Below are 25,358 nucleotides of genomic sequence, written 5' to 3'. Positions count from 1 at the left end.
AATGAAAGTCGAATATGAGTGAAACACGTATATATGTATTACTCAGAAAAAAATCTAATGAATAAATTACCAACATTTTTTCCAAATAAAATCTAACATAAAACATAAACGGTCCCAAAATGCAGGAAATAGCGTTTAAGAGCATCTATTTTTATAATTTTATTTTAATTTCTGGTGGGGGGGGGGGGGGGAGAGAGAGGGCAGGGCATGTTACTAGGCTAACATCTGTCGCCTGTAGGCCTCAGGCATGTACACCTGCTACCCGATCATCAGACCGTCGAACCAGGATACCCGCATATTACCTCGTTATATTAAATTAAATTAAATTTCGATATCAACCAATGTTTTCTACGAGGTCCAAAGCTACGATTTCCTGTTTAAGGTCCAACATCAGAAGGGGCGGTCGGGTAGCCTAGTGGTTAAAGCGTTCGCTCGTCACGCCGAAGACCCGGGTTCGATTCCCGACATGGGTACAATGTGTGAAACCCATTTCTGGTGTCCCCCACCGTGATATTGCTGGAATATTGCTAAAAGCGGCGTAAAACCAAACTCACTCACTCACTCACTCCAGCATCAGAACAACATCTAAAGTTTTAGGTTATTAATTTCAGAGAGTACAGACTGACCTACTTTGTCACATTAGCGAATCTGACCTCATAGATAAGGGTTTTAACTGGCTAGATCGAAATTATATGCGATCCTCGTGGGAAAAGGACAAGGTTTGGTCACAGGCGTATGCGCACAATTGAATCATTGATTCAACCGCCCGTAAAATGTTCGTGTGCAATACGCACTGAAGTTACAACTGAAATAGAGGAAAAATGTCAGTGAGTGAGTTTAACGCCGCTTTGGACAGTATTCCAGTTGGTCGCCTTTTACGGCAAGCATTGGTTGCTGAAGACCTATTCTACCCCGGATCTGACGATATACAACTTGCATTAAGTCCCTCCCATCGACAACGGATAAGAAAAGACGCTTTACCTCTGCAGACAGGGCAAATGTCATAGATCTAGGTCGTCTCGTGTGGGTCACGACGTACGTGTGTCCCCAAAAGAGAGCCAGATAACACGGTTAGTCATAATGCCACTTATAGTACTAGAATTTGAGTCATTGTGCTTCACATCATAACATGGCCTCTCTTTGTAATGGAACGACGTTATGGGTGAGTGGAACAAAATGCTTTGTACCATGACTTCCTCTGTACGGTTTCGAAACCCCTCATTTTTTAAAACAACACATGGGCCCCGATTTAACATAAATCCCCCAAATACCGCGGAGGTATTGAAATATTCGTGTGCAACGGTGTCTGGGTGTAAAAAGTCAAAACGTTAAAACACCCAGCACTGAAGTTGAGAAAAATGTGCTCTAATATTTCTGTGGGCTTTTTCCCCGATGGGGCATTCCGCTTTAAAAGAACACAGTTTTTTTACTTGACTTTCAGAGGGAACTGCGTCAGCTTTAAGCTATTCTTATCCCCCTCACCGCATGCAGGAACACGGCTGTTGTAAAACACTGTTGGTAGAGTTTCAGTGACTATCGTACTGTATTTACACCATACCGCGCATATACACTAGGACAACCCATGCTTATGTATACACTTTACCGCCCATACATACACCATACCGCGCATATACACTAGGACAACCCATGCTTATGTATACACTCTACCGCCCATACATACACCAAACCGCGCATATACACTAGGACAACCCATGCTTATGTATACACTCTACGGCCCATACATACACCATACCGCGCATATACACTAGGACAACCCATGCTTATGTATACATTCTACCGCCCATACATACACCATACCGCGCATATACACTAGGACAACCCATGCTTATGTATACACTCTACGGCCCATACATACACCATACCGCGCATATACACTAGGACAACCCATGCTTATGTATACACTCTACCGCCCATACATACACCATACCGCGCATATACACTAGGACAACCCATGCTTATGTATACACTCTACCGCCCATACATACACCATACCGCGCATATACACTAGGACAACCCATGCTTATGTATACATTCTACCGCCCATACATACACCCTCCCGTATATATACACTCTACAGCCCATACATACACCCTACCGTATATATACACTCTACAGCCCATACATACACCCTACCGTATATATGCACTCTACCGCCCATACATACACCCTACCGTATATATACACTCTACCGCCCATACATACACCCTACCGTATATATACACTCTACCGCCCATACATACACCCTACCGTATATATACACTCTACAGCCTATACATACACCCCACCGTATATATACGCTCTATCGCCCATACATTCACAATACCGTATATATACACTCTACAGCCCATACATACACCCTACCGTATATATACGCTCTACAGCCCATCCATTCCCCCTACCGTATATATACACTCTACAGCCCATACATACACCCTAACGTATATATATACTCTACAGCCCATACATACACCCAACCGTATATATACGCTCTACAGCCCATCCATTCCCCCTACCGTATATATACACTCTACAGCCCATACATACACCCCACCGTAGATATACACTCTACAGCCCATACATACACCGTCCCGTATATATACACTCTACAGCCCATACATACAATGTACACCCCACCGTATATATACACTCTACGGCCCATACATACACCCCACCGTATATATACACTCTACAGCCCATACATACACCTTACCGTATATATACACTCTACAGCCCATACATACACCCTACCGTATATATACACTCTACAGCCCATACATACACCCCACTGTATATATACACTCTACAGCCCATACATACATCCCACCGTATATATACACTCTACAGCCCATACATACACCCCACCGTATATATACACTCTATCGCCCATACATTCACAATACCGTATATATACACTCTACAGCCCATACATACACCCTACCGTATATATACGCTCTACAGCCCATCCATTCCCCCTACCGTATATATACACTCTACAGCCCATACATACACCCTAACGTATATATACACTCTACAGCCCATACATACACCCAACCGTATATATACGCTCTACAGCCCATCCATTCCCCCTACCGTATATATACACTCTACAGCCCATACATACACCCCACCGTAGATATACACTCTACAGCCCATACATACGCCGTCCCGTATATATACACTCTACAGCCCATACATACAATGTACACCCCACCGTATATATACACTCTACGGCCCATACATACACCCCACCGTATATATACACTCTACAGCCCATACATACACCTTACCGTATATATACACTCTACAGCCCATACATACACCCCACTGTATATATACACTCTACAGCCCATACATACATCCCACCGTATATATACACTCTACAGCCCATACATACACCCCACCGTATATATACACTCTACTGCCCATACATACACCCCACCGTATATATACACTCTACAGGCCATACATACACCCTACCGTATATATACGCTCTACAGCCCATACATACACCCTACCGTATATATACACTCTACAGCCCATACATACACCCTAACGTATATATACACTCTACAGCCCATCCATTCCCCCTACCGTATATATACACTCTACAGCCCATACATACACCCTACCGTATATATACACTCTACAGCCCATCCATTTCCCCTACCGTATATATACACTCTACTGCCCATACATACACCCCACCGTATATATACGCTCTACAGCCCATCCATTCCCCCTACCGTATATATACACTCTACAGCCCATACATACCCCCACCGTATATATACACTCTACAGCCCATACATACACCCTACCGTATATATACACTCTACAGCCCATACATACACCCTACCGTATATATACGCTCTACAGCCCATACATACACCGTCCCGTATATATACGCTCTACAGCCCATACATACACCTTACCGTATATATACACTCTACAGCCCATACATACACCCTACCGTATATATACACTCTCTACCGCCCATACATACACCCTAACGTATATATACGCTCTACAGCCCATACATACACCCCGCCGTATATATACACTCTACAGCCCATACATACACCCCACCGTATATATACACTCTACAGCCCATACATACACCCCACCGTATATATACACTCTACAGCCCATACATACACCCCACCGTATATATACACTCTACAGCCCATACATACACCCCACCGTATATATACACTCTACAGCCCATACATACACCCCACCGTATATATACACTCTCTACCGCCCATACATACACCCCACCGTATATATACATTCTACAGCCCATACATACACCCTACCGTATATATACACTCTACCGCCCATACATACACCCTACCGTATATATACACTCTACAGCCCATACATACACCGTCCCGTATATATATACACTCTATCGCCAATACATTCACCCTACCGTATATATACACTCTACAGTCCATACATATACCCCACCGTATATATATATACTCTACAGCCCATACATACACCGTCCCGTATATATACACTCTACAGCCCATACATACACCCTACCATATATATACACTCTACAGCCCATACATACACCCCACCGTATATATATATACTCTACAGCCCATACATACACCGTCCCGTATATATACACTCTACAGCCCATACATACACCCTAACGTATATATACACTCTACAGCCCATACATACACCCAACCGTATATATACGCTCTACAGCCCATCCATTCCCCCTACCATATATATACACTCTACAGCCCATACATACACCATACCGTATATATACACTCTACAGCCCATACATACACCGTCCCGTATATATACACTCTATCGCCCATACATTCACCCTACCGAATATATACACTCTACAGCCCATACATACACCCCACCGTATATATATATATATACTCTACAGCCCATACATACACCGTCCCGTATATATATATACTCTACAGCCCATACATACACTGTCCCGTATATATACACTCTACTGCCCATACATACACCCCACCATATATATACACTCTACAGCCCATACATACACCCTACCGTATATATACACTCTACAGCCCATACATACACCCTACCGTATATATACACTCTACAGCCCATACATACACCCTACCGTATATATACACTCTACCGCCCATACATACACCCTACCGTATATATACACTCTACAGCCCATACATACACCGTCCCGTATATATATACACTCTATCGCCAATACATTCACCCTACCGTATATATACACTCTACAGTCCATACATATACCCCACCGTATATATATATACTCTACAGCCCATACATACACCGTCCCGTATATATACACTCTACAGCCCATACATACACCCTACCATATATATACACTCTACAGCCCATACATACACCCCACCGTATATATATATACTCTACAGCCCATACATACACCGTCCCGTATATATACACTCTACAGCCCATACATACACCCTAACGTATATATACACTCTACAGCCCATACATACACCCAACCGTATATATACGCTCTACAGCCCATCCATTCCCCCTACCATATATATACACTCTACAGCCCATACATACACCATACCGTATATATACACTCTACAGCCCATACATACACCGTCCCGTATATATACACTCTATCGCCCATACATTCACCCTACCGAATATATACACTCTACAGCCCATACATACACCCCACCGTATATATATATATATACTCTACAGCCCATACATACACCGTCCCGTATATATATATACTCTACAGCCCATACATACACTGTCCCGTATATATACACTCTACTGCCCATACATACACCCCACCATATATATACACTCTACAGCCCATACATACACCCTACCGTATATATACACTCTACAGCCCATACATACACCCTACCGTATATATACACTCTACAGCCCATACATACACCCTACCGTATATATACACTCTACCGCCCATACATACACCCTACCGTATATATACACTCTACAGCCCATACATACACCGTCCCGTATATATATACACTCTATCGCCAATACATTCACCCTACCGTATATATACACTCTACAGTCCATACATATACCCCACCGTATATATATATACTCTACAGCCCATACATACACCGTCCCGTATATATACACTCTACAGCCCATACATACACCCTACCATATATATACACTCTACAGCCCATACATACACCCCACCGTATATATATATACTCTACAGCCCATACATACACCGTCCCGTATATATACACTCTACAGCCCATACATACACCCTAACGTATATATACACTCTACAGCCCATACATACACCCAACCGTATATATACGCTCTACAGCCCATCCATTCCCCCTACCATATATATACACTCTACAGCCCATACATACACCATACCGTATATATACACTCTACAGCCCATACATACACCGTCCCGTATATATACACTCTATCGCCCATACATTCACCCTACCGAATATATACACTCTACAGCCCATACATACACCCCACCGTATATATATATATATACTCTACAGCCCATACATACACCGTCCCGTATATATATATACTCTACAGCCCATACATACACTGTCCCGTATATATACACTCTACTGCCCATACATACACCCCACCATATATATACACTCTACAGCCCATACATACACCCTACCGTATATATACACTCTACAGCCCATACATACACCCTACCGTATATATACACTCTACAGCCCATACATACACCCTACCGTATATATACACTCTACCGCCCATACATACACCCCACCGTATATATACACTCTACCGTATATATACGCTCTACAGCCCATACATACACCCCACCGTATATATACACTCTACCGTATATATACGCTCTACAGCCCATACACAACCAGGCCAGAGGACTTCATTCAAGCAAATGACTCTCTTTGTCAACATAATATATCATCTTACAACATGATATCGTACATTGAACTCGGCATTTAGTAGAGCTTTCCTGATGAATATGGCAACGGTTTTTGTCGCTTTTATTTTATCTAACATATACTGTCTCCTCCAGGACACAAACCTGACCTGGTACAACACATGGCCTCAGTTCACAGACTGCTTCCAGTCCACGGTGTTGGTGTGGGTGCCATGTGGGTGGCTGTGGCTGACGTCGCCGTTCTATCTCTACTACCTCCTGAACGTCACACCGACGTCTCTTTCTTCAAGATATAAATTTATAGCAAAGCTGGTAAAGTGTAACCGTAATTCGAATACCCTATGCTAGTATGTTGACAGACCCATGAAGATCCGGGATAGAATACGTCTTCAGCAACCCATGCTTGCCGTAAATGGGGACAATGCTTGTGGTAAGAGGCGACTAATGGGATCGGGTGGTCAGGCTCGCTGACTTGGTTGAGGTGAGGTGAAATGGGGTTTAACGTCGCGTCCAAGATTATTGCACTTATATATCGACGTGCATGCACGTGTATGTGTGTGCGTGTGTGGCTGCTTGTACTAGTCCGGACTGATGCCGATTTATAGTGCTAGCTCACTAGCAGCAGTTTAACATGTATACCCCACTCAGACACGGTATACTGACTCCGAGCCGACCAGTCCTTGTTTTAGCCCCTAATGCCGAGCGCCAGACAGGGTAACAACAAGTACCATCTTTTAACGTCTTTTGGTATGACGCGGTTGGGGTACGAACCCCGGACCTTCCTCTCTCCGGGCGGACGCTCTACCATTAGACCACGGAGGCGGTTCTGACTTGGTTGATGCATGTCATCGATCCCAACTGTGTGGATTGATGCTCATGTTGTCAATCACTGGATTGTCGGGTCCAGACTCGATTATTTACAGACCGCCGTCATAGAGCTGGAATATTGCCGAGCGCTGCGTTATACAACAAACAAACCGAGACACAATCAGAACGAGTCAGCGTAGAGAATTGTGGCTCCTTAAACGTCGTGCCCCTCGTCTACGTATCATTGTAAATATCATCATTGGCCTTCCATCCTGTTCTTTTTCCAGATCCTTTGTTCTTGTCTTGTCATTCTCTCCACAACCCGGCTTATCGTTGCTGTTGAGGACGTCAACATCAACACTTTTAAAGCCTTCACCATCGCACCTGCTGTCCATACAGTGACTTTTGTAAGATGTCACGAATTACGTCAGTATATATCTGATGATAACAACTACGATACAGCGGGTCTACCTTCACCGATTGACCCGTGAATATCCGCGGTAGAATAGGTCTTCAGCAACCCATTCTTGCCGTAAAAGGCGACTATGCTTGTCGTAAGATGCGACTAACAGGACTGGGTGGTCAGGCTCGCTGACTTGGTTGATGCAGGTCATCGTATCCAAAATGTAGGTCTTCAGCAACCCATGCTTGCAGTAAAAGGTGACTATGCTTGTCGTAAAAGGCGACTAACGGGATCGGGTGGTCAGGCTCGCTGACTTGGTTGATGCATGTCATCGATCCCAATTGCGTGGATCGATGCTCATGATGTCAATCACTGGATTGTCTGGTCCAGAATCGGTTATCTACAGACCGCCGTCATATAGCTGGAATATTGCTGAGTGCGGCGTTAAACAACAAATCAACCAACCAACCAACCAACCAAAATGTGTGGATCGATGCTCATGATGTCAATCACTGGATTGTCTGGTCCAGAATCGGTTATCTACAGACCGCCGTCATATAGCTGGAATATTGCTGAGTGCGGCGTTAAACAACAAATCAACCAACCAACCAACCAACCAAAATGTGTGGATCGATGCTCATGATATCAATCACTGGATTGTCTGGTCCAGAGTCGATTACGTACAGACCGCCGTCATATAGCTTGAATATTGTTGAGTGCTGCGTTAAACAACAAACAAAAAAACAAACCTTCACCGATTGCCTTCAAGAAATATTTTCCCCAAAAGAATAAATCCAGAATTTGCAAAGCAACTTTCATTGGTATTATGTACATATTTGCACATTTGCAGCTTGATTTAGAGATTTTCACATTATCACATATTCGATGGTCCAAATCAAAATACAATTTTATATCTTAAAGGCATTCTTTTTGTAGGGAGGGGAATAAGTTTAAGGTTTACTTTCCTGTGTCCGCTTCGACCATCTTAAACATTGTTTGTCAATAGTCAACAGACCTTTCGCAAAAAAGCCTTTTCAATCAACACGTGTGAAACATTTAGTCGATGTATCCATAAATCAAGTAAATACTCGGACTGAAAACAAAATCCCAGGCATAAGAACATGTTATTGGTGTCTTATTCAGCTGTTAGCTATGCTGCTGCTGCTCCTGGAGAGGAAGAAAGGCCTCATCACTTCCGGGGTGATGTTCACCTTCTGGCTGCTGCTCACACTGACTGGCGTCATCCCCTTCTACTCCATCATCATACAAGAGGTAATTTACAGATAGCATCCTAAAATGGCTTTTTATTTATTTTTGATATTATCCAACAATGTCCGTAACTTGTTAAGGAACTACCCTCTTAATGCAGATATATTGCACTGGGGGACCAGTTCCATAATGCGATTTTGAGCGTCTTAATATTATTAATTATGTAAGCTAAATGAATATGAACGTTCATCTAAAAAAACTCTGGAATATGTCCCCACGTAACATTTTGTGAGCTTTACTGAGGCCTTCAATGTTTCTACTTTAATCAAACTCGTGTGGCGCTCTTTCAAATATTCACAAAAGGAGCATGCTCGATTGCACCTCAAAAGTTGTGAAATGCATGTAGACACCAAAGGCTGGAACTGCAGGAATAAGGATGACATACAGGGAAACCTGACTATTGGAAAGTTTAAGTCATCCCTCTTGTTACACAGTCTTTGGGAGAGTATTTTTTGGCGCTCCGAATCTTGATGCATAGTTCCAAATATGACACAGATGATGCGGTCTCACTGGTCTCACTGGTCGCCTATATTTCCTGGTCAGGTGGGTAAGGTCCGTGGAAGGTATCCTGCCAACCCGAGCAGATATTCTAATTCATATGCATGCAAAGAAAGAAGGCGACTATGCTTGTCGTAAAAGACGACTAATGGGATCGGGTGGTCAGGCTCGCTGACTTGTTTGATGAATGTCATCGATCCCAATTGCGTGGATCGATGCTTGTGATATCAGTCACTGGATTGTCTGGCCCAGACTCGATTATTTACAGACCGCCGTCATATAGCTGGAATATTGCTGAGTGCGGCGTAAAACAACAAACAAACAAACAAAGCATAAAGAAAAGGAACAGCAAGAAGGGGAACACAATGGGTGGCCATGAGGATGCACACTTCTTGGCCTCATGTCCTTCCTCCAAATTTCACATCAATGTTAGGAATGAGAAAGTCCAGCATTTCACATATTAGATCACTCATATAGGTGAAGCTCATTATATAATGAGTCAAACTTCTTACCCATATTTCCCCGTTTTGACATTGCCAATGTGAGCAGAAAATTCCATTCATATGCGTAAAGAAACAGATCATTAAGAAGGGGAGCGCAATTGATAGCCGTGGGGATGCTTATTACTTGCCTGAATATCTTAACCCGACATTTTACATTGGTGTCAGCAATGGGGAAGTCAGCAAATTTCAGATGGCATTTGCTTTCAATTTTGACAAATTGTCCTGAACCTCTGAATGTAGAGATCTATATGGTCATCAAGTATTGCCCACGGACCAAGGAAAGAGTATTTTCCGCAGTTTTTCCATTCGTCACCACCCGCCTCGTTCAGTAACCTGCAAGAAAACTCGTCGCTCTATCGATGAATGTTATATGCGAAAATACGACAAACTAATCAGAATGCGCGTATGAGTTTAGGTTCTTCGTCAAAGAATCCCTCAGAAATAATTTTTGATTTTACATATTTCTTGCATCTAAAAATATACCCAAAGCACGGTTAAATGTGTTCAATCATACTGTATAATTCGCATGTCCAGATGTGCTTTAAATTGCATTATATATATACGGGGAAAAATATGTGAACCATAACGCGACGAGTTGACAATTATTGGCCATGAGAGGGGCACGAGTCGCTTTTCGGCTTGTCCCGGAATAACACGAGTTGGTCACGAATGCAGTTTTTCATGTGTACGTAACGTCAGTGATATGTTATTTAACACACATTTAATGAACAAAAACAATCACATTTGACATCCCACAAGTATTGCTTAGCTAGCCATGTCTTAAGTATTAAAATCAATATTTTTCAGCAGGATAAAAGTGTCTACACAGTAACATTCTACATATATCATGGGCTGGTAATATCAGAACTGTTCATCAGCTGTTTGGCAGAAACGCCTTCAGATTCTTCAAGCCAGGACATGGTATGTCCGTTTATTGTCATAATCCAAGAATACCAAGTGTCTTTAGGAACAATGTCGCTACAGTAAACTACGGTTATAACGAACACGCTTAAAACGAACTGACGGATAGAACGAACTTACTTTTTTGGTCCCGATAATTGCTGTAGTTTTGCTGTATATATGCTTATAACGAACTACGGTTATAGCGAACTAAAATTAGTGGTCCCCTTGAGTTCGTTATAACCGTACTTTACTGTAGTTTCTGTAACTCTCTGTAGTTAATGCGATGTGTCATCTCAACGGACATACAGAACATGTCGAAATCTATACTCAGATCATTAAAGTGAAGAACAATTCCACATTACAGCAGGTGCTTGTGGAAAAATGTACTTAATTTGAGAAAGTATGAAATTCTAGAAGCGACATCGTTGTCCTTACAAAAACAAAAACAAAGTGTCCAAATTAACTGAAGCGCGACAATACGACATTTTGACCATTTGTCGCATTGTCACGCTCTGACGTTTTTGTTGTTGTTTTTTTTACCAATGGACAACAATGAGACACCGCGACATATTTCAAGGAGAAAATATATTGCGTTGTCTCACTGTTGCCCTCCTTATATTAAATGTGTAACAGAAGCATTTAAATGCGAGACAAAGCAACATATTGATAACGATGCATTGTCGCTCTTTCGTAAAACAAATATATTATTCAGCGCGTGATAATGAGACAAATGATCGAATGTCGAGGTGACGTTTTGGATAATTTTTGCTTGTTTTTGTAAGGGTGGCAATGTCCATTCTAGGATTCCATAAGTAAGTGCTTGTTGCCTTGGATTCATGAGTTGTCATGGATTAGCTCCCCCAAAATACTGACAACAGTTCTTGATCACTTACAGAAACCATGCTCTGAACTACATTCGTCCTTCCTCTCAAGAATTACGTTCTGGTGGATGAACAGGTAAAGCTTCTAAACTTCATCATTAACACCTGCCAAACACGGACAGCAATATATTTTTTTACTTCTCACTTATAAACAACACCGTGAAACAATTAATAATTAAGATAAAAGAATATCCACACAATTATTCTAACAGTATGTGCATAAAATAAAGATGAGTGAGTGAGTATGGTTTTACGCCGCTTGATGCAATATTCCAGCAATATCATGGTGACATCAGAAATGGTCTTCACACATTGTACCCAGATAGGGAATCGAAACCGGGTTTTCGGCTTGAAGAGCGAATGCTGTATCCACAAGGCTACCCCACCGCCCAGAACTTAAGGAAAGGACAACAAGTAGAGCCGACCACGGTCGAGAAATAACACATTGAAAACTCAAAGTCATCAGTGCCTTCTTACCAGAAAGACGACCAAATGACGAAAAATCAAGCAACAAGAACTTCATGCGAGTGAGTGAGTGAGTGAATGAGTGAGTGAGTGAGTGAGTGTGTGAGTGAGTGAGTGAGTTGGGTTTAACGCCGCTTTTAACAGTATTTCAATTATATCGCGGCGTGTCAGCTTAATTTGGGAGGAAAGCCCGAAGTGATGCAGGTCTTAGACGTTTAACACTTCAGTGAAACCCACGAGTGCGGGTATGGTGCTGACAAACCTAGAAACAATCGGGGCGAACCGTGATTCGAACCCACAATCATAGGTTTCTGGCGTTCCCAAGGGACGCAACTCTGCACAGCGAATTGCAGTTCATGCAAGAGTAAAATCGTGGGTTTGAATCCCGGTTCTCCCGGATTATATTTCCAGGTTTGTCAGCACCATACTCGTGCTCGTGAGTTTTAAAAAAAGTGGTAAACGTCTAGGACCTGTATCACTACGGCTTCTCCTCCCCAGCTGGCACTATATAAGTTTAAAATATACTGATATACTGTTTAAAAACTCAGTCACTCAAGCAAGAGTAAGGGGCTGTCTGGCAGCGTTGTTTTGCGTTAGAAGAAGATCCGAGTTCGATTTCCCTCTTGGTCACGATATACGAAGCCAATTCCCGGTATCCACCGATCTGATATGGCTGGAAAATGACTGAAAGCTCTGTAAATATAATCTTACTCACTCACGCACTCATGCTTGCGTCGTAGGTTATTGCTCAAGGGCTACCGAAAGTCGTTGACAGAAGCAGACGTCGATGATATTCATCCAGCTTTATCGTCTGCCCGCAACACGCCCGGCTTTCTGTCACAGTGGAGTAAACAGACTAGTAAGCCAAGAAGGTAAACAGCGTGTTACATTACAGTGAGGTATGGAATACTGTAAGGGACATTCTCGAGATCTCGCATTCTCGCGATCTCGACCTTTGGAAACGAAGTAAATGTGCCCAAAACACGAGAATGCGAGATTGCGAGAACGCGAGATTTGGCCAAGATATCGCGTTCTCGCGATCTCGCATTCACGTGTTTTGGGCATATGTACCTCGTTTCCACAGGTCGAGATCGCGAGAAAGCGAGATCGCGAGAATGTCCCTTACAGTACTCCATAGTGAGGGGAGACCTGTTGGCCCAGTTTTCTTTGGCGCCACAATTTACTGTGCACATTGGCCACCCTAAGCCTTGCCAGAAGTCTGTGATCGTGGGTTTGTGTTACAGGTTCGTCAGATTATGCCCCTGTTTTGAGTACCATATCCAAAGTGAAGGGATCCACCAATATGGTAGAGATATAAGACCTGCAATACGTCGGATGCTCCCCTCCTAACTCCAAGTCACGCCTCCTACCCCCAATACTCAGTGAAATGAAGACCACAGCGGCGTTAAACAAACTCCCTCATTCACTCACGTTTAATTATTGCAGGTATTAGTTTGTGATTGATCTTCGTGTACCAGAAATAAATAATATCTTGCCCCGTGAAGATCCATGTTTTCAGTGACCCATCAGAGGCGACTAAAGGGATCGGGTGGTAAGGCTCGCTGATTTGGTTGATGCATGTCATCGTATCCCAATTGCGTAGACCGATGCTCATGATGTCAGTCACTGGATTGTCTGGTCAATATTATTTAAAGAACTCCGTCATATTGACTGAGTGAGGCGTTAAACAACATTAAAAAAACCCAGACAATTAGTATGTTAACAACGTGACCGTAATCCTGTATATGTAACATCGACAGTTTTGTCTAGTTACTTATCATCCTGAATAAAATACACCCCAGACAGCTTGACACAGAATACACCTGCAGCTAGCCCTGTATGCATAAAATGATGTGATGTCAGAATCAGTTGGTGTGTACTATTTTTATACTTTCCTATTGCAGAAGCAATGAGAGAGACAAGAGAGTGTGTTATTCAAAAAGACTTAATGACTCTCTCAGTTTGGATGCTAGTGATGAAACATCCCCTTTGTTGGGAAGTAAAAATCAACAGAGAAAACAGACGATGGAGACAGCTTGTGGAAAAGAAATCTCCCTGGCCATGACCTTGTGGAAAACGTTCTGGTTCGACTTGATACAGTTTCAAGTATGGGTACTTGTTAGCGACATGCTCAGATTTGCAAGTCCTTTGATACTCGGGTAGGTATCCACATATAACACTGTTTTCTATGCTTCTATTGCAAAATATAATGGGGCCATGAAAACACAGACTGTTAACCTATGTCCTCATCCATGTCTTTCCGAGCGCATCTGTTGACGAACCTGTATTTCATTCATTTCTTGTACAGTAAACTACGGTTATAACGAACTCAAAGGGACCACTTATTTTAGTTCGTTATAACCGTAGTTCGTTATAAGCATATATACAGCATATATACAGCAAATGGCCGGGACTAAAAAATAAGTTCGTTATATCGGTCAGTTCGTTATAAGCGTGTTCGTTATAACCGTAGTTTACTGTAATACATATATTTTTAAGCGCGATATGAACATCAATAGCACACCTAATTTGTTAAAACCGTCCGCTAAAAAAAGACAGCTCTCTCTTCAGGCGGTTTATGTAAAATTATTGCACCCAAATGACTTTTGTTCTTTAAAAAAATGCTCATTTAATATGTTACAGTCTTCTCGTAAAATTCACCACAGACAAGACTATACCCCTGTGGAAAGGCTACCTTTTGTGCATTGTCCTCTGTGTATCCACGTTAACTCAGACAGTCTTTTCGCACGCCAACTGGCACCAAGGGAGAAAGGTGGCACTGCGGATGGCTGTTGTCATCATATCTGCAATTTACAGAAAGGTACGATTGCTCCACAGTCTGAATGCTGTAATGACAAACTATTTTTTACTGTTTATTAACTGTTTTACTATTTTGACTTAACACTCAAACCCTTCTGTCTGGCATTACATGTATGGTATGCACAGTTCTTATTAATCCTGATACAGAAATCGCTCTCGCTTCCTGGCATTAGCAGATGAGTTTAGAAAAGAGTTTCCAGAATCATGGCGCTGGCATTTCCACTTCCAGCAGCCCAAGGGTCTTATACAATCTGTTCGTTCATTCTCGTACAATACAAACTATACATACGCATCTTGTAATATTTTCCATTTCATAAACAACTCTTAGTCCTTGAGGATGAGTAACAAGGCCAAGAAAGAGTCGACAACAGGTGAAATTGTGAACCTGATGTCTGTGGACGTGGAGCATATACAAACCTTTACGATGTGGATCTGGGCAGTGTGGGCTATCCCTATGAATGTCGCCATTGCCCTGTACCTCCTGTACCAGTCTCTGGGAGCCTCCATGTTCGCTGGGATGGCGGTGTTATTTGTGCTGTTGCCCGTCAACACTGTCGCTGTGTTCATGTTGAGGAAGTATCAGGCTGAACTGATGAAGCACAAGGACAAGAGGATGAAGATCATGAATGAAGTCCTCAACGGAATCAAGGTAATGGGAGGTTAATGATTAGATGTAGGTCTCATCTTTTTTGTTGAACATCCTCCTTAATACTTATACGTTGTATAATATCCTTATGACCTATAATAACCTTTAAAGGTTTATGTTTGGTCTAGGCTGATTATAATTCCTAGAATTAGTTGTCGGGGAATTAGCGTGGGACCGCACACCTGAAAACATCCAAGAGAAGCATCTGTTAGTGGCGAGTCTTTATTTCGTATAGAATAAAGACTGTTATTTATATTTATACAACCGATGCTCTTAGGTCATGATATGGTCGCATTTTCAATCATCACTTACTTAAACAATACCTACACAATGTTGCTAAACTAACGTGCTGACTTTCTGAATTTTAGAGATTACCTCGCAGTTTTGAAGGGCATGAGTATGCAGAAGTGACTAAAATTACACAAGTTTTCTCGGAGAGCGCGTTATCATAGGGAAATGTTTACTTCTCTCGTCGGACCTGTAGTCTTAACGATTTGCAAATAACGCTTATAGACTAAATCTTGGAAATGAATGCAGGCGTATATCAACACCGACTGATAAGTGACTTCGGACGGTACACACATGTAGTCTTAACGCTTAATACATAATGCTTATCAACCAAAACTTGTGAACGAAGGCCGGCGTATATCATCGCCGACTGAGATAGACTTTTAGTACACAAATTATGGAGTAATATACACAAACTTTGTTGTTTAGTCTTATTTCATACAGTCAAAGTTATTTATGAAAAATAGAAGAAAATATGACGTATTTTGGAACTATGAGAGTTGTAACGGGATTATACTTATATCTTTATTTATTTATATGCTGTCCACCCCATCACACTACCTCGGCCGAATCTGTCGACTTTCTGTATGCACTTTGGTGCAAAATGTTCGTGTCTACGTATATTCACTGAACATCGCCTGTTGCAATATGTTCTATAAGACAAGAAACGTGAATTAAGTCATTGATAATAGATATATAATTTTAGATATGTCATTTTACACATAGCGATACAGGAATCATGAATACAATGGAACTTGATGGCCCAAACATTTCGCCATTGTCAGAGTCTCCAAAACGCAACAATTTCACCAAATCGCAGCTGTACGTGAAGGGCTATAAACGTGTAGGATTTTCGTTTAGCGTCTCCTCTTTCTGCGCGAATGAACAACAGCAAACACTTGCCGCGACTGAGTGAAGCAGAAAGATGTAACGCCATCGGTCGCTTGGGGACGGGTGACTTCAGATCGGCCATAGCCACGACTTTTCGTGTATCCCCAAGCATCATGGCGAGACTCTTGTATCGCTACCGACACCGACGAACAACACGAAACGTTCCCAGATACCGTAGACCACGTGTGTCAACCACAGCCCAGGACAGCTACATCCGAGTCCTCCACAGCATCCGCCATACAAGGTTTGCGTAGATGGACTACAACGTCAGTTGACCCGTGAAGATTCCGGGGTAGAATAGGTCTTCAACAACCAATGCTTGCCGTAAAAGGTGACTATGCTTGTCGTAAAAGGCGACTCAGGGGATCGGGTGGTCAGGTTCGCTGACTTGGTTGATGCATGTCATCGATCCCAATTGCGAGGATCGATGCTCATGATATTAATAACTGGATTGTCTGGTCCAGCCTCGATTATTTACAAACCGCCGTCATATAGCTGGAATATTGCTGAGTGCGGCGTTAAACAACAAACCAACCAACCAACCAACCAACAACGTCAGTAGTGTCAAGTCCACAACGTAGGGCCTTACCTGCGATGGAGAACTCTGTTGCTCATTGACGAATCACGTTTTTTGCTTCATCCTGCGGATGGAAGAATTCGGATGTATGTTACAGACGATGTGTAAAATGTAATTTACTTACGCAATTTATAAAAGGGCTAATATTTCTGTAATCATGTTACAACCTGGCGGAAAAATCAGTGACTAAAAATTATAGAGAAGTTCTAAATGGCTTAAAATATCCCAATAGACAGAAAGTGCTAGGATTAGAAGCCAGAAAATAACAAAAATATGTACATTGACTTTCGTTATCTTTTAATCCTATCATTTCCAGTCACTGGGTGATGAAATTAAACATACATGTGTTTTGGAAATCGTTATCATGAAAAAGTATATGGACAGATGTTTCGGTCAATTTGTAAAATAACTGAAATATTTACGCGTCTTGTAAATCGCCGAAGTGAAAATTTCAGTCACTTTACCCATTGACTGTAACGTATATACGGCGACATGAGCGTTTAGCGACAAACTATACATAGAAAGTCGACAGATTCCGCGGAAGTAGTGTGATGTGTCGGCGGCAATCTTGCATAAGGGCAGTACCAACCTGTTTTGCGTTCAGGACAACTTAACTGCATAGCACTACCAGATGAAATTATGAAGAACGCCAGAAGGAGTAAACTGATACATGTAAAGACTTTTTGTGAACAAATGATAAATTTGCTTTTGCTGACATAGATACTGAAGCTGTATGCCTGGGAACCGTCCTTCCAGGAAAAAATCCTGGCGGTTCGGAATGAAGAGATACAGATTTTGTTGAAGATGTCTTTCCAGAAGAGTTTTAATACCTTCACATGGACTCTCGTTCCTTATCTTGTAAGTAACATTTTTTAAATCCATCCTGCTGTGAAGCCATAAGGGGGCACGGGTGGACCCGTCATCTAAGGCGCCGCGATTCGCTGTGCAGAGTTGCGTCCCTTGGGCACGCCAGAAACCTATGATTGTGGGTTCGAATCCCGGTTCGAACCGATCATGTTTCTAGGTTTGTCAGCACCATACCCGTGCTCGTGGGTTTCAGGGAAGTAGTAAACGTCTGAGACCTGCATCCCACCTTAAGCTGACATGCCGTGATATAACTGGAATACTGTTAAGCGGCGTTAAACCCAATTCACTCACTCACTCACTGTGAAGCCATACAAATATACTTCTCTGTAAATAATTATCAGATAATTACCAGTAACAGTAACTGAACAAATTAAATGAATTGTGGTTAATTAGAGGACGGGCACATTCAAATTTACCTGCCGCATATACATGACAGTAAGAGGAGTGAGTGGGTGAGTGAGTTGGGTTCAACGCTGCTTTTAACAGTATTCCAGTTCCATCGCGGCCTGTTAGGTTAATGTGGGAGGAAAGCCGAAGTGATGCAGGTCTCAGACGTTTACCACACAGCGAATCGCGGCGCCTTAGACGACAGTACCACCCGTGCAGTAAGATGAAGTACACTATAAATATTAAGGACATGTGTCCTTGATGAACACAAATGATTTGCAAAATGTCAATCAAGGATTTTCTAAAAGCTAATAGCGTAGTCACTCGAAGTTTGCTATGCACGAGTGTCAATTTCATGTTGGAATGTAATAACGAGGAGGTAATCAAGACTTGGGTCAGATCATTGAGGTTAACGTCTTTCTCAGACAATTGTCTTTAAAAATATAAATTTTGCATTAGGTTATGTGAACTTAGTACCAGACATGTGTGTTTAAAGTATGTGTTTATCTTGCTTAGTCAATAGATCCTTTATTCTTCTAGGTGTCTCTTACAACATTCACGACATACATCTTCACTTCTGAAGACCACTACCTCCGGCCTGAGGTCGTCTTCCCGGCCATTTCACTCTTCAGCATAATCAAACTTGCTGTCACGAGAACACCATCTATCATCGCATACTTAGTTCAGGTACTTAGTTCAGCCTGCATGGTGTACCGACGCCGCCATTCCAATAAAACCTTCCGTGGTCTCGTGGAGAGCGGAAGGTTCGATCCTGGCCGCGTCGTACTAAAAGACGCTAAAAGATGGTATTTGAGGTTCCCCTACCTAAGAGAGTAAAACAAGGACCGGTAGGCTTGGAGTCAGTATACTGTGTCTGAGTGGGATGCCCAAGTGTACTGCGGATTGGTATCTCAGCGGGATAGCGCTTTACAACTGGCATTAATCTGTATTGGTACAAGCAGACTCCCACACACACGCACACACGCACGCACGCACGCACGCACACGGAGAAGCGTACACTCACGTCGCCGTATAAGTGCAAGAATCTTGAACGCGACATTACACCCCATTTCACTACACAATACATATGTGTAATTCATCTGTATGGTTCTTCATCTGGTGAGCTACATTGATTTCATTTACACATCATTATATACATGATAATTTTTTTTATGATTTCAGGCTACAGTATCAATGAAGAGAATTAACAAGTACCTGAACACAGAAGACTTGTCTGATACCCAAATCTTATGGAATGCCACACAACGTCAGTAAGCTTTGCTATTAGTGACCCCAAGCTTTAACTGTTAGGTTTACACTTCCTCAGAGAATACTTATCTGTGTAACGTAAGAGTTTGTGTATTCTGCTTAACCTGTCAAACTTAATGTAGTTAGTAGATGAAACTTGACCGATATATATTGACCTACACAATAAGTGTCTTACGCCTATATAATATAGGTCATGCACTGACGATTACAGACGGATGTTTCCGGTGGAGTTCTGAACTAGGACCAGCTCTCGCTAAGTAAATAACATTTTTATGCCATTTCTTATATTTTGTAATCTCTTAACATAAAAATAATAACACCATATCAACCATTTCATACCGTCTGAACAAATGAGATGGAGCTAAATCTGAAAGCCAGTTTTTTAAATGATATAACTAATATCTGATAGGTCTGAAATAATTTTCCCTGACGTGATATTACTTACTCACTTTAACTACTACAGAGTAAAAATTATTTTGTTCTTTCAGCGTCAATTTGGCTGTTGTCGAGGGACAACTTTTGGCAATTGTAGGTCAAGTCGGATCAGGGAAATCCTCACTTATATCTGCCATCTTGGGGGAAATGGACAAGCTCAACGGTCATGTCAGTGTGAAGGTCGTTCATGATTTCCTTTCCTGCTTCAAAACAGTCAGTGCACAATGTACAATATCAAACTACATGCATTGGGTTTCAATGTTCTTTACATCTTTTGGTAACATATCATATAAATATTGCCAGTCTTGCTTTTCCCCTTTTAGAGTCACATGGCTTACGTGCCCCAAGTTGCGTGGATCCAGAACGACACCTTGCAGAACAACATCCTCTTCGGGAAGCCCATGGACAGACAGCGGTACGACAAAGTGGTAGAGTGCTGTGCTCTGACTCCAGATCTGGAGATGTTACCTGCTGGTGATATGACAGAGATTGGCGAAAGAGTGAGTATTGAGAGAGAGTCTTCAGCACGAGCTGTACACAGTGTGTGTCTTGTGTATTCTATTCGTCTCCTATCTTGTCATCAGCATACCAACTAGAGAGGAGGACAGAAGCAGAGAGTGACTCTAACCAGAGCTGTCTACTGTATCTTGTGTATTGTATTTGTTTTCTGCCTTGCCACAAGGGTATCAACTTGAGGACAGAAGCAGATAGTGACTCTAACCAGAGCTGTCTACTGTATCTTGTGTATTGTATTTGTTTCCTATCTTGCCACAAGGGTATCAACTTGAGGACAGAAGCAGATAGTGACTCTAACCAGAGCTGTCTACTGTATCATGTGTATTGTATTTGTTTCCTATCTTGCCACAAGGGTATCAACTTGAGCACAGAAGCAGAGAGTCTGCCTAGCAAGAGCTGTCTACAACATTGTGTCTTGTGCATTGTATTCGTCTCCTTTCTTGCCATCAGGGCATCAACTTGAGTGGAGGACAGAAGCAGAGAGTGTCTCTAGCCAGAGCTGTCTACAACGATGCTGACATCTATCTGCTGGATGACCCACTCAGTGCTGTCGACAGTCATGTGGGGAAACACATCTTTGACAAGGTTATCAGTAGCGAAGGGTTGCTCGCTGGCAAGGTAGGTACACATAGGTGTGCTTTATATGATGTTATATGAATATAATTTTAGCATAAGTGAGAGCTACATCTAATTTATTGTCGCGGGTAAGAGACATTTGTCAAATATCATATAATATTTATACATACATTCAGATATATATTTGATATCCTACCTTATTTTGTAAATGATTTTGACAATTTAATTTTCTCACAAATGTATCCAGACCCGGGTTTTGGTCACTCACGGCATCAACTGGCTCCCAGAGATGGACTCTATCCTCGTGATGACCAGTGGTCAGATATCCGAGAAGGGGACGTATGAGCAGCTTCTCAAGTCTAACGGGCCATTTGCCCTGTTTCTACAGACCTATTCCTTGGAGAGTAATGATTCTGAAACTGAACGTAGGTTCAACATTTGGCGAACATATGTTAATGCATTATAAAGAAATGTTCAACTATTTCATTCAAACTTTTATTCGCTGAGGTATATACATTTTTCCATGTTTTAACAAACGGATGGGGACACTGGTGATCCAGTCGTCTAAGGCACCGCAATTATCTGAGAGGAAATACGTTTCTTAGACGTGCAAGGATCCTATGATCCATGGTCAGAATCCAAGATCCAACTTGACGATGATCATTGGTTTGTCTGCGCCACGCCATGTTTGTGGGTTTCACCGAGGTGCTAAACTACGACTGTTCCGACACAGTTCCTTCCATGTTACTGTTCAAAGCAGCATTTAACCCAAATCACGCTTGAACACGTAGTGTCATTACTGATTTTCAGCGATCCATTCATATAATTGTCACCGCTATTTTGCCTTTTAAGCCCAATGTAATCTGTTTCGGCGTATAATATGCATTGTTCTCTGACGATGAAGTTGTATATAAGCAACAGTTCATGTAACTATTGTTTAAGTATACAGCAGACATACTTACATATACATGCATAGCAACGTGACATTACCTAATTCTAACAACATTTTGAAAACAGTGAGCGAAATAAGGATGCATGGTCTTCAACACTCAAGTGTTGAATCAGTTAAATCAAGTGGGGAGATGGATCCAGAAAATCACACTGACCTGTAAGTAAATAATGTATTTGAATATGACTTGAACAGATTGATTTAAGGCTCCCAATGCTTTCTAAGACCATGTAACAGCATATATGCTTACTAAAGTTCTTGTGTCATAGTGACATTTTGATCCAGTCGGTGGTGGTATGTACAATTCACAGGTAAGCCGCCTCCCTTCTATGTTTACAAAATAAAATGTTTGTCCTTCTAAAACGAGGGTCAAAAGAAAATATACCTACCTTGATTTTATCATATGTTTGATTTTAAATTGAAAATATATTTAGTTATAATTACATATAAAAAAACGAACTGTACTGGCGCTTAATTAGAACTCAAAGAATACTTCTACGTGGTTTTATTTTTCAATATATAATTTGATTCAAAACTTTGATTAATAAAATTAACAAACAAGATTCACATAATATACAAGTGCTGATCTTACCTTTGAAACTCAATCAACTAGCTTTTAAAAATTGTGGCGGGGGTTATGAGATTGCAAATTCATGTCTTCCCCCATCTTCACTGAACCAATTTAGTTAAATGCAAAATTACCCAGCCACAGATTACATTTTTACAAACTGTTGCAGGAATGAGTGATGGTTAAGCAGATATAGCCAAAAATAACAGTTCTTCCAAGATTCAATTTCATAAAAAACAAGTTTGGTATACCTTCTTTTGGCACACAGTTTATGTTTACAAACAAAATGTTGGTTCATACATTTAGGAGTAAACCCCAGAGCACAGAGGCCAGACAGTCACAACCAGACAAGGAAGAACAGAGGGTGAAGGAAAAGAGAAAACTGATTAAGGAAGAGGTGGTGGAGGCTGGCAAGGTATCTGACGACAACCTACTCTCAACAATATTGCACGCCGAAGACCCGGGTTCGATTCCCGACATGGGTACAATGTGTGAAGCCCATTTCTGGTGTCCCCCGCCGTGATATTGCTGGAATATTGCTAAAAGCGGCGTAAAACCATACTCACTCACTCACTCACTCAACAATATTGAAATAAGAAATAAGAAATTGCAAGATACCAAAATTGAATATTCAAGATGCGAAGTTAAATTTAAAGTCTAATGTAAAGAAACTTTTGATAGTTTGAAATAAAAGATAATATGTGTATTCTTCGTAGGAGTAAAAACGAAAATCTTGTAGAAAAGTGGTAGGTCTTATATTAATTGGCAAGATACATGATCGTAAGGGAACATCACATGCTACATGTTCACTTACATTGTAAGTAATATTTCATACATACAACGTAGAAGCTTTGCAGCCAATGTAAATATAAATATGAATTAAGGATGGTCGGGTAGCCTAGTGGTTAAAGCGTTCGCTCGTCACGCAGAAGACCCGGTTTCGATTCCCGTCATGGGTACGATGTGTTCAGCCCATTTCTGGTGTCCCCTGCCGTGATATTGCTGGAATATTGCTAAAAGCGGCGTAAAACCATACGCACTCACTAAGGATGGTGCTTAATTTTTACAGGTGTAAACTTTCAATTGTCATTTCCTGTAAGATCAAATGAAGGAAATATACAATATTTGGTACCTTTTCCTTTTGACGGAAGAAGCGTAGATTTGCACACTCATACGACACTCTTGGTGTTCCAGGTTACAATGGAAGTGTTTCTAACCTACGCCAGGGCTATAGGACTTTTGCCGATGCTGGTCGCATTGGTTATGTACGCATTATTTCAAACAACCTCGGTAACGTCAACTACATGGCTCAGCAAATGGACTGACGACAGCTCCCTAAAAAACCTGACGATTCTTCCATCCAACAGCTCACTCCGAATGGAGAAAGACGAATACTACATGGGAATATATGGTGTTTTAGGTCTAGTTCAAAGTAAGGATAAACAACATAATATTGCGACTTATATTGTACTGTATTACCACACCACACAGGAGTATGCTCAAAGAGTACAATAGCTGCAATCCGCATGCGCAGAACGATTGATTTCAGTACTTCCGCTATGCGCTTCGAGTACAGGGCCTGTAATCTAAAACGAGAGAACTGACCAATTAAATCTGAGAAGTAGAAATACCGGTAGACGCTGTTGCTTGATTGACAATGTCAATCAAGAAAGGAGGATCTTGATGATATCCTTCTCTCCCAGTAAATTCCGATGTCAAATAACGACGTTATTTGGACGGAAAAAGGATGGTTTGAAAACGTCCAAAAAACGTCGTTTTTCCGTCCAATGACCATATACGGAAAAAATGACGTTTTCGTGTTTGCAGTGTTATGTGTTATGTACGGTCTTTGTCATTAAATAAGTAGAGTTACGCTCCTTGGTTGTGCCAG

The 25,358-nt window shown here is 41.7% G+C and overlaps 1 protein-coding gene across 1 annotated transcript in view; it reads left to right on the top strand.

Annotated features, from left to right (window-relative positions):
* The first annotated feature begins 1,101 nt into the window (after positions 1–1,101).
* The window catches only part of LOC139474471 (multidrug resistance-associated protein 1-like), a 33,155-nt gene continuing 8,898 nt past the window's right edge, over positions 1,102–25,358 (top strand). Inside the window, exons 1-21 of the mRNA XM_071257508.1 lie at positions 1,102–1,162; positions 7,085–7,261; positions 8,044–8,163; positions 9,303–9,431; positions 11,237–11,350; positions 12,228–12,289; positions 13,419–13,550; positions 14,583–14,837; positions 15,322–15,499; positions 15,827–16,147; positions 18,621–18,758; positions 19,695–19,841; positions 20,337–20,421; positions 20,614–20,680; positions 20,912–21,038; positions 21,182–21,358; positions 21,825–21,992; positions 22,198–22,375; positions 22,968–23,058; positions 23,774–23,882; positions 24,662–24,899. Of these exons, the coding sequence (XP_071113609.1) occupies positions 1,130–1,162; positions 7,085–7,261; positions 8,044–8,163; positions 9,303–9,431; positions 11,237–11,350; positions 12,228–12,289; positions 13,419–13,550; positions 14,583–14,837; positions 15,322–15,499; positions 15,827–16,147; positions 18,621–18,758; positions 19,695–19,841; positions 20,337–20,421; positions 20,614–20,680; positions 20,912–21,038; positions 21,182–21,358; positions 21,825–21,992; positions 22,198–22,375; positions 22,968–23,058; positions 23,774–23,882; positions 24,662–24,899 (3,046 nt within the window). The 5' untranslated portion in view covers positions 1,102–1,129. The remainder of the gene's footprint in view (positions 1,163–7,084; positions 7,262–8,043; positions 8,164–9,302; positions 9,432–11,236; positions 11,351–12,227; positions 12,290–13,418; positions 13,551–14,582; positions 14,838–15,321; positions 15,500–15,826; positions 16,148–18,620; positions 18,759–19,694; positions 19,842–20,336; positions 20,422–20,613; positions 20,681–20,911; positions 21,039–21,181; positions 21,359–21,824; positions 21,993–22,197; positions 22,376–22,967; positions 23,059–23,773; positions 23,883–24,661; positions 24,900–25,358) is intronic.

Source organism: Haliotis cracherodii, unplaced genomic scaffold (genome assembly GCF_022045235.1).
Source record: "Haliotis cracherodii isolate W230 unplaced genomic scaffold, xgHalCrac1.p SCAF_3, whole genome shotgun sequence".
Lineage (NCBI taxonomy): Eukaryota > Metazoa > Mollusca > Gastropoda > Lepetellida > Haliotidae > Haliotis > Haliotis cracherodii.
The sequence above is the reverse complement of the archived record's forward strand: the minus strand, read 5'-3'. Positions and strand labels throughout refer to the sequence as shown.